We start from the raw sequence: 11,499 nt of genomic DNA on the forward strand, positions 1-11,499 counted from the left end.
GGCTGTCATATGCCTTTTACTGAAGAGTAGCTTCCATCTGGCCACAGCCATAAAGGCCTGATTAGTGGAGTGCTGCAGAGATGGTTGTCCTTCTYGAAGATTCTCCCATCTCCACAGAGGAACTCCAGAGCTCTGCCAGTGGCCATTGGGTTCTTGGTCACCTCCCTGACCAAGGCCCTTCTCCCACGATTGCTCAGTTTGGCCGGGCGGCCAGCTCTAGGAAGAGTTTTGGTGGTCCCAAATTTCATCCATTTAAGAATGGAGGCCACAGTATTCTTGGGGACCTTCAATGCTGCAGAAATGTTTTGGTACACTTCCCCAAGTCTGTGCCTCGAGACAATCTTGTCTCGGAGATCTACGGACAATTCCGTCGACCTCATGGCTTGGTTTTTGCTATGATATGCACTGTCAGCTGTGSGGCCTTATATAGACAGGTGTGTGCCTTTCTACATTTTTATATAACACGCATTCGCAACAATTTTAAAAGTTTTCGCTTTATCATTATGGGGTATTGTGTGTAGATTGATGAGGGGAAAAACATTGAATACATTTTAGAATAAGGCTGTAACGTAACAAAATGTGGAAAAAGGGGTCTGGATACTTTCCGAATGCACTGTATATATGGTCTATGTCTTGGACAATTAATATTACAAATAATGTAGGCTGTGTGTGAGAAACTACCAACCTCAATATTGGGTGTGTGCATTGTRTGGTGAGATTACAAACATGTCACCCTTCATAATTCTAAAATACATTTATTTATGGCCAGGAAAACACAGGAATCAATAAACACACAGATCRGATTTCTGCAAACAAAGAATTAGCAATGCAACAGGGGAATGTTTAGTATTATTTTTCTTTTAACAGGACATACATACAGCAAACAATGTAAACATCATTTTCTTTCGATAGTAATTACACCAAGCAACAGAGGCCAAAAAGAAATAAGCAATCACAGTTCACACAAAGGTCTATGTACAATAGAGAATTTCAAGTGGCCCAAAATTGTCAAATATCGAAACCCTTACCTCATGCCTATAAAAGTAAACATTTAAGTACCAATGATGTTCGGTCTAATACATTAAAGTACGTTATGACACTTTGACCTCCCAGGTGTTTGGTGAAGTGCTACAATTTCAGATATGGTTAAGAAGTAACTTACCCCTATCTGAAATAAGTGAATGAAGTGCTATCTTCAGGGTGACAAACATATTGGACAAATTCAAACCATTGAAATGTAAAAGAGAACATAACAATTCCTGTCAAGCTCTAATGTATAGGATGTTTTTAGATTTTTGGAAGGTTGAATTTAGTTTAGGTGGGGACAACATTCAATAAACAAAACCTAGCAGTAAAGTACCCCAATAAATAARAGGATCATTCTTTGATTTAAGGGCAAGTTCACATCTCTGAACAAAATGTACAGATACAATCACAGACACTAACCATACGAGTTTCTGGAAACAGATACAGTAGAATACATCTAGAGGGAGCTGAGATCATTGCTCTGTTCTCTGAGTGGTCGGGGGGGTCAACACTTGTCTAAGGGGGTGAGAGGGGGGGGGCGGAGTCAGAGCAGCTGAAGGCGCTCAGTGACGAGCGGCAGACTCCCTCGGGTAGAACTCGGCCAAGGTGCTCTGGGGAATCCTCTTCAGCATCTCTTTGGGGAAGATTCGGAGCAGCTGCCAGCCAATGTCCAGGGTCTCATAGACGGTCCTGTTGTCATAGGGGCCTGAGGGGTGAGGTGACAGCATTTTAGGTCTCGAATGCTGCGACATTTGACAATATTCCTTATGACGACTAGTTGACAATTGACTCATTCAGTGGTTTAAATAGGAGCATAAATACAACAATATCCCCCAGCGATTGAGATCTTTTTCATAACACTTGTTGTAGTCAACTCAAGTCAACGTCAGGACATGGCGCTAACATGTCTAAAATGCACCCCACCCTACCTCACAGCTTACTCTGTCGGGAAAGATATTATTGATAGACTAGATATTAAGTCAATCATATGGTGTCACAACAGCTTTACATGCAGTATATCCCTGTGATGCATAGCCTACAATAGTGCAATCCCTACTTTTCAATCTTATCAAATCACATTTTATTGGTCGCATAAACATATTTAGCAGATGTTATTGCGGGTGTAGCGAAATGCTCGTAAATCATCTGAAGGACAAGACGACTGAACAGCAGGCTCTTGTTCTTTGCCGAAAAGATGGCTCCATTTGTCTCGGTTTCAACAGAGACAAGATATGCAAAAGTCTGACATGACACTTGCATTTCACGGTATTTTAATTTAATTCAGTAGACTCATCAATTCTAATGAGATTCTAATTTTAATGGATCGCATTAGGCTTTGACTCAAGGATATTCAGGCTCACTATACACAAGGCTGGATGGAAAAGCTCACAAATCCTTGCTTTAGCAATCTCATCACTCCAAGGACAAGTGTGAGAATAAGTACGGCATAATGCTTTGATGACACACGTCGCTGAATTACTTGTTGCATCTGACACCAAGGTGTTGAAAAAGACCTACAGTATGTATCTGACATGAAGTTTGCCATTGGTTTTGCTGATGAAAAATAATCATGCCTGAAGGCATTGAAAATAACTTTTACTAGAATTTTACTCAATGTACTTCAGGAAGTACCAATAACAGCATGCAATGCCAAATAGGACATATCTTGCCCTTTGTTAGAGCTAAGATCTGTCAAATCGCAGTAAAATACCTTTCAAAATCAATCTATGCAACATTTTATAATATTCAATAAGATTATTAATCCAATAATACGATTTTTATTATTTTATTGGGCAAAATCAATCTCCATTTTAATATCACACTTGAATGACAGCGCTATGCAGGGTGGATTTCTGGTAATAAGGTATAATAAGGTCAGAGACCTAGGGCAACACAAAATGGGTCACGATTTCAAGGAATGAGTGGAATGAAGGTAGCATAAACATAAGATACAGGAGAAGCCAAGGTGGCAAAGGTATAATATCTCATATTTAATGTAACATTATTTAGACAAGTAAATAAAATCACCAGACAAGATCTCAGAGCATGCGGGTGTCAATGACCTGGCCGAGTGCAGCCTAATGCCTCCCACTTAACGGTGTGAAAAGACTGCCAACACTCCCATTTATTCTGTTACCAAATACCTGACACCGGGGGAATGTCACATACAGTGCGGTTCCTGTGCTCCTGTTTTCACCTTTTGATTTCATACAACCAGAATGTCAGGTTGTTATTGTAAAAGAGAAGTGTATTTTGAATGACTTACCTGGTTCAATAAAGGTTCAAATTTTTAAATAGTTTCAATAGCCATGCGCTCTGCATGTGGTGCTACTGTCATAGGTCGAGGCTCATCCGTTTTTTCAGTGTCTTACCCTGAGCGATGAAGTTCTTCTCAAACTTCTGCAGGAACTCCAGGTAGAGCAGATCATCGGAGGTGAGGGCCTCCTCTCCGACCACGGCTTTCATGGCCTGCACGTCCTTACCAATGGCATAGCAGGCATACTGAGAGGGACAGAGGCATGGGGGTGGAGAGAGAGAGAGAAGAGTGGGGGAGGTCAGAAAGTTGAAGTAGTTCTATGCAACAAACGATTCATGTGTATTGTGGTTCAATAGAAATTAAGCTTGGTTATAGAGGATATTTTGGCACTGTGCAGAGTGACAATAACTACCAGCTGGTTGGAGACATCAGCATGGTCTTTACGGGTCATTCCTTCACCGATGGCAGACTTCATCAATCGAGACAGAGAGGGCAGCACATTGATGGGTGGGTAGATCTGAAGGGAAAGCATGAAATAAGAGAAGTCAATATTCAACAAAGAAATAGTAAAGAAATTATCATTGGACAATTGTCAGGAGAGAGAATAACAGTACTCAATAGCTAGAGACACTATTTAATAGCGAGGTCACAAGGGGTTGTTTGGAGACGTATAAGCGAGAATGGGAATACCTGTCTGTTGTGCAGCTGTCGGTCCACATAGACCTGTCCCTCAGTGATGTACCCAGTGAGATCAGGAATGGGATGGGTGATATCTGGAAAACAGTTTACGTGGAAGTCAAGAGGTAATATCCAAGGTTCAAGTCACGCTAAATCAAGTGGCCTTTATCAAACCGATACACGCCCACATTCAAACACATGCACGGAGCACAGTCCTGGATCACTTTGCCCAAAAGTAAAGTCAGGAACCAGGCATACACTTTAAATGACTACAACTTACAGTTTAAGGACATTAAAATAAGTGTTTTTATCTACATCCCCAATTTTAATGCTCTAAAATATGCTGGCACAAATGTTGTCTGATGTTAAAAAGGGGCGACTCCCATTCGAAAACAGACTGGAGGCCCATCACAGAAGTTGCTATAGTAACAGCAAGCATAAAGAAATATCACTTTTTTGTGCTCGTCAAACCCAGACGAAAACAGGGGATTCAATGGAATTGCTCATGTAAAAYGTTAATAAATAAAAATATATATTTAAAAAAATTAATCTAGGTTGTTTTTCCTCTGAGATAAGGCGGGATGTCTTACCATCGTTGGGCATGGTGAGGATGGGTATCTGAGTGATGGAGCCGTTCCTGCCCTCCACTCTGCCGGCACGCTCGTAGATGGTAGCCAGATCCGTGTACATGTAACCGGGAAAACCACGACGGCCAGGGACTTCCTCTCTGGCAGCTGACACCTGGGGAGACATGGCACATACAAGTGAGCCATAAGTGGAACCAGGATATAAGAGATGGGACCCAGAACACAAACTACTCCACTTCTGAACATTAAATTCTAACAGCGTATGATTGAATCAATGAGCATGAACTCATTKATTTATAGCAAGGTTTCCCAGACTCAGTCCTCAGAACCCCAAGGGGTGCACGTTTTGGTTTTTGCCCTAGCACTACAGAGCTGATTTCACAAACAGTCAACTAATCATCAAGTATTGATCATTTGAATCAGCTGTGTAGTGTTAAGGCAAAAACCAAAACATGCACCCCTTGGGAGTCGCGAGGAGAGAGACACACATACGGTACCAGTCAAAAGTTTGGACACCTACTCATTCAAGGGTTTTTCAGATTTTGTATATATATTTTTTTACATTGTACAATAATAGCGAAGACATCAAAACGATGAAATAACATAGGGAATCATGTAGTATGCAAAAAAGTGTTTTAAAAATCCAATTATATTTTACATATAGGGTGGCTACATACAAGTAGCCACCCTTTGCCTTGATGACAGCTTTGCAGACTCTTGGCATTCTAAACTCAGCAAAAAAAGAAAGAAACATCCCTTTTTCAGGACCCTGTCTTTCAAAGATAATTCGTAAAACTCCAAATAAATTCACAGATCTTCATTGTAAAGCTGTGTGAAGCTAAGCGTCAGTATAGAGACAAAGTAGAGTCGCAATTCAATGGCTCAGACACGCGAGGTATGTGGCAGGGTCTACAGTCAATCACGGACGACAAAAGAAAAACCAGCCCCGTTTGCTTAACGCCCCAATAGGTCCACAGACGCAATCACACTGCCCTAACCCATCTGMACAAGAGGAATACCTATGTAAGAATGCTGTTCATCGACTACAGCTCAGCATTTAACACCATAGTACCATGCAAACTTGTCATTAAGCTCGAGATCCTGGGTCTCGACCCCACCCTGTGCAACTGGGTACTGGACTTCCTGATGGGTCGCCCCCAGGTGGTGAGGGTAGGTAACAACATCTCCACCCCGCTGATCCTCAACACTGGGGCCCCACAATGGTGCGTTCTCAGACCTCTCCTGTACTCCCATGACTGTGTGGCCATGCACYCCTCCAACTCAATCATCAAGTTTGCAGACGACACTACAGTGGTAGGCTTGATTACCAACAACCACAGACGGCCTTCAGGGAGGAGGTGAGGGCCCTCGGAGTGCGGTGTCAGGAAAATAACCTCACACTCAATGTCAACAAAACAAAGGAGATGATTGTGGACTTCAGGAAACAGCAGAGGGAGCAGCCCCCTATCCACATCGACGGGACAGTAGTGGAGAAGGTGGAAAGTTTTAAGTTCCTCGGCGTACACATCACGGACAAACTGAAATGGTCCACCCACACAGATAGCATGGTGAAGAAGGCGCATCAGCGCCTCTTCAACCTCAGGAGGCTGAAGAAATTTGGCTTGTCACCAAAAGCACTCAAACTTTTACAGATGCACAATCGAGAGCATCCTGTTGGGCTGTATCACCACCTGGTACGGCAACTGCTCCGCCCACAACCGTAAGGCTCTCCAGAGGGTAGTGCAGTCTGCACAACGCATCACCGGGGGCAAACTACCTGCCCTCCAGGACACCTACACCACCCGATGTCACAGGAAGGCCAAAAAGATCATCAAGGACAACAACCACCCGAGCCACTGCCTYTTCACCCCGCTATCATCCAGAAGGCGAGGTCAGTCAAACTGTTAAACAGCCATCACTAACATTGAGTGGCTGCTGCCAACATACTGACTCAACTCTAGCCACTTTAATAATGGAAGAATTGATGTAATAAATGTATCACTAGCCACTTTATATAATGTTTACATACGCTACATTACTCATCTCATATGTATATACTGTAGTCTATACCATCTACTGCATCTTGCCTATGCCGTTCGGCCATCACTCATTCATATATTTTTATGTACATAAGGTAGTTGTGAAATTGTTAGGTTAGATTACTTGTTAGATATTACTGCATGGGCGGAACTAGAAGCACAAGCATTTCGCTACCCTCGCATTAACATCTGTTAACCATGTGTATGTGACAAATAAAATTTGATTTAATTTAAAGTGTTTAAAAACTGTTTCCCATGTTTGTTCAATGAACCATAAACAATTAATGAACCTGTGGAATGGTAGTTAAGACACTAACAGCTTACAGACGGTAGGCAATTAAGGTCACAGTTATGAAAACTTAGGACACTAAAGAGGCCTTTCTATTGACTCTGAAAAACACCAAACGAAAGATGCCCAGGGTCACTGCTCATCTGCGTGAATGTGCCTTAGGCATGCTGCAAGGAGGCACGAGGACTGCAGATGTGACCAGGGCGACCAGGACGCCTAAGACAGCGCTACAGGGAGACAGGACGGACAGCTGATCGTCCTCGCAGTGGCAGACCACTTGTAACACCAGCACAGGATTGGTACATCCGAACATCACACCTGCAGGATGGCAAACACAACTGCCCGAGTTACACCAGGAACCCACAATCCCTCCATCAGTGCTCAGACTGTCCGCAATAGGCGGAGAGAGGCTGGACTGAGGGCTTGTAGGCCTGTTGTAAGGCAGGTCCTCACTAGACATCACTGGCAACAACGTCGCCTATGGGCACAAACCCACAGTCGCTAGACCAGACAGGACAGGCAAAAAGTGCTCTGCACTGACGAGTCGCGGTTTTGTCTCACCAGGGGTGACAACACCATTCTGTATACATCTGGCCCTTCTTTGGACACTTAACAAACCTCTAAAACGAGCTTCAATGCCATACAAGACTCCTTCCGTGGCCTCCAACTGCTCTTAAAAACACAGGTAAAACTAAATGCATGCTCTTCAACCGATTGCTGCCCGCACCCGCCCGCCTAGCATCACTACTCTGGACGCTTCTGACTTAGAATGTGGACAACTATAAATACCTAGGTGTCTGGCTAGACTGTAAACTCTCCTTCCAGACTCAAATTAAGCATCTCCAATCCAAAATTAAATCTAGAATCGGCTTTCTATTTCGCAACAAAGCCTCCTTCACTCATGCTGCCAAACATACCCTCGTAATACTGACTATCCTGCCGATCCTTGACTTCGGCGATGTCATTTACAAAATAGCCTCCAACACTCTACTCAGCAAATTGGATGCAGTCTATCACAGTGCCATCCGTTTTGTCACCAAAGCCCCATATACTACCCACCATTGCGACCTATATGCTCTCGTTGGCTGGCCCTCGCTTCATATTCGTCGCCAAACCCACTGGCTCCAGGTCATCGATAAGTCTTTGCTAGGTAAAGCTCCGCCTTATCTCAGCTCACTGGTCACCATAGCAGCACCCACCCGTAGCACGCACTCCAGCAGGTATATTTCACTGGTCATCCCCAAAGCCAACACCTCATTTGGCCGCCTTTCCTTCCAGTTCTCTGCTGCCAATGAATGGAACGAATTGCAAAAATCACTGAAGTTAGAGACTTATATCTCCCTCACTAACTTCAAGCATCTGCTGTCAGAGCAGCTTACCGATCGCTGTAGCTTTACACAGCCCATCTGTAAATAGCCCATCCAACCAACTACCCATCCAACCAACTACCTACCTTATCCCCATATGTTTTTTTCTGCTCTTTTGCACACCAGTATTTCTACTTGCACATCCTCATCTGCACATCGATCATTCTGGTCTATTTATTGCCTTACCTCCTTACTTCATTTGCACACACTGTATACAGATTTTTCTATTGTGTTATTGACTGTACATTTGTTTATCCCATGTGTAAAACTCCGTGTTGTTTTTGTTGCACTGCTTTGCTTTATCTTGGCCAGGTCGCAGTTGTAAATGAGAACTTGTTCTCAACTGGCCTAACTGGTTAAATAAAAAATAATAAATGGTCAGATTCGCGTTTATCGAGGCCTGTACTCTGGAGCGGGATCAATTTGGAGGTGGAGGTGCCGTCATGGTCTGGGGCAGTGGGGTAACATCTCACGGCAAGAACTGGCAAATCTGGTGCAGTCCATGAGAAGGAGATGCACTGCAGTACTTAATGCAGCTGGTGGCCACACTGACTTACTTTTGATTTTGACCCCTCCTTTATTCAGGGACACATTATTCAATTTCTGTTAGGCACATGTCTGTGGAACTTGTTCAGTTTATGTCGCAGTTGTTGAATCATGTTATGTTCATACACATATTACGTTTACTGAAAATAAAAGCAGAGGTCTCTTTTTTTGCTGAATTTACACAGACACACACTCTAAAAGGAGGACAAAATAATAGGAATTGGATTTGACTAATAACACTGTACTATATTCTCATTTAAATCACCTGTTGTGAAGTGTTATTCAAATCACCAAGAGGAGGTCAAGCACTGACATTTTCTCAGCAGACATAGTATAAAATAAATGACTCYGAACCCAGGCCAAAGCACTGTTCAAATTGTTCAGTTAGTTGAATTCAGAGCAGAAAGGCACTTGCATTCATCCTGAGCTCCAGAGGACGGAGATAGCCAACACTTGTGAACTGTGGATTAAATTCAAAACTCGACCTTCGAGCGGGTGAATGGGAAAATAAGTTAAATGTTAATGCCCCTTGTCAGTCTTTGTAAGTGGTTAAATACCCTACAAGCCAGAGTCTTAGCCGAGGCTTTACTGAAACAGCACGTGTGCCCAAGGTTACAGGCAGACAACGAGGGAAGGGAGCCATGTTTCCAGATGAACATAAAACATTTCAAACTCTCATGCGGATGGAATATTGAAACATCAAAATATGTTCCGCTACATAAGGAATATTACAGGCATAAAAGAGATGAGAAGGTCTGTCTCACCACAGAAAGCTTCACACTAAGCTTCTAAGAATTAAGTCAAGGGAGTTCCAGAAGGCCACATTATCCTGCCTTTCACTGAGAACACAAGGGGACATTAGAGAGATCATCAATTGGCCAACACCTCCTGAGATGTTTAGGACCCAAAGTATGGTAGTCCAAACTACTTCCTCTTGAAATTGTGTTACTATTGCTGGGGGATTCTGTGCTAGTTATCAACATTTTAAAGCAACAACAAAAAATCACATGACTGAAACTTAAGTCTATCTCAGATCGATTGTCTGCGGCCAAGTTAACCTCCCCTTTCATGTAAGAAAGTTATGATCATCATTATTTTACAGATCGAGGATAATTTTGTACAAAGTTATGATCATCATTATTTTACAGATCGAGGATAATTTTGTACATGTATTAAACAGAGTTTGACCAATTCCAGTCCCCTTGCTTAGGGGGTCCTAAACCATGCTTCAAACTCGTAAAACTGCATTTGTAAAACGATGTCATGTGCAATTAAAAAAAGAGTAGAGAAATAAACATGGTAGCAATGTAAAACTGGATCCAAAACTGCTTTCAAAATACATTTGCCAAAACTGCTTTCAAAAGGTTTTCCCACAAATGGATTAAGAATTTTGTGCATTGACTGCTTGTCAAAATACGTTTCCCTCAGGTAGCCTAGTGGTTAGAGCGTTGGGCCAATAACCGATAGGTTGCTAGATCAAATCCCCGAGCTGACAAGGTAAAAATCTGTTGCTCTGCCCCTGAACAACCAGTAAACCCACTGTTCCTAGGCCGTCAATGTAAATAAGAATTTGCTCTTAACTGACATGCTAGTTCAATAAGAGGTTAAAACAAATATATACAGTGGGGCAAAAAAGTATTTAGTCAGCCACCAATGTGCAAGTTTTCCCACTAAAAAGATGAGAGAGGCCTGTAATTTCATCATAGGTACCACTCAACTATGACAGACAAAATGAGAAAAGAAATCCAGAAAATCACATTGTAGGATTTTTTATGAATTTATTTGCAAATTATGGTGGAAAATAAGTATTGGTCAATAACAAAAGTTTCTCAATACTTTTTATATACCCTTTGTTGGCAATGACAGAGGTCAAACGTTTTCTGTAGGTTTTCACACACTGTTGCTGTATTGGCCCATTCCTCCATGCAGATCTCCTCTAGAGCAGTGATGTTTTGGGGCTGTTGCTGGCAACACGGACTTTCAACTCCCTCCAAAGATTTTCTATGGGGTTGAAATCTGGAGACTGGCTAGGCCACTCCAGGACCTTGAAATGCTTCTTACGAAGCCACTCCTTCGTTGCCGGGCGGTGTGTTTGGGATCATTGTCATGCTGAAAGACCCAGCCACGTTTCATCTTCAATGCCCTTGCTGATGGAAGGAGGTTTTCACTCAAAATCTCACGATACATGGCCCATTTCATTCTTTCCTTTACACGGATCAGTCGTCCTGGTCCCTTTGCAGAAAAACAGCCCCAAAGCATGATGTTTCCACCCCCATGCTTCACAGTAGGTATGGTGTTCTTTGGATGCAAACTCAGCATTCTTTGTCCTCCAAACACGACGAGTTGAGTTTTACCAAAAAGTTATATTTTGTTTCATCTGACCATATGACATCTCGCAATCTTCTTCTGGATCATCCAAATGCTCTCTAGCAAACTTCAGACGGCCTGGACATGTACTGGCTTAAGCAGGGGAACACGTCTGGCACTGCAGGATTTGAGTCCCTGCGGCGTAGGTGTGTACTGATGGTAGGCTTTGTTACTTTGGTCCCAGCTCTCTGCAGGTCATTCACTAGGTCCCCCGTGTGGTTCTGGGATTTTTGCTCACCGTTCTTGTGATCATTTTGACCCCACGGGTGAGATCTTGCGTGGACCCCAGATCGAGGGAGATATTCAGTGGTCTTGTATGTCTTCCATTTCCTATAATTGCTCC

General features: G+C 42.9%; 1 protein-coding gene across 1 annotated transcript in view; it reads right to left on the reverse strand.

Moving 5' to 3' along the window:
• Window positions 1-1,489: 1,489 nt before the first annotated feature.
• LOC111977820 (V-type proton ATPase subunit B, brain isoform) overlaps window positions 1,490-11,499 on the reverse strand; it is a 47,978-nt gene continuing 37,968 nt past the window's right edge. The window contains exons 10-14 of the mRNA XM_024007520.2: window positions 4,552-4,702; window positions 3,974-4,056; window positions 3,696-3,800; window positions 3,399-3,528; window positions 1,490-1,732 (exon numbers count right to left, since the gene is read on the reverse strand). Of these exons, the coding sequence (XP_023863288.1) occupies window positions 1,590-1,732; window positions 3,399-3,528; window positions 3,696-3,800; window positions 3,974-4,056; window positions 4,552-4,702 (612 nt within the window). The 3' untranslated portion in view covers window positions 1,490-1,589. The remainder of the gene's footprint in view (window positions 1,733-3,398; window positions 3,529-3,695; window positions 3,801-3,973; window positions 4,057-4,551; window positions 4,703-11,499) is intronic.

The sequence above is a fragment of the Salvelinus sp. IW2-2015 genome, linkage group LG18 (genome assembly GCF_002910315.2).
Source record: "Salvelinus sp. IW2-2015 linkage group LG18, ASM291031v2, whole genome shotgun sequence".
NCBI classification, from domain to species: Eukaryota; Metazoa; Chordata; class Actinopteri; order Salmoniformes; family Salmonidae; genus Salvelinus; species Salvelinus sp. IW2-2015.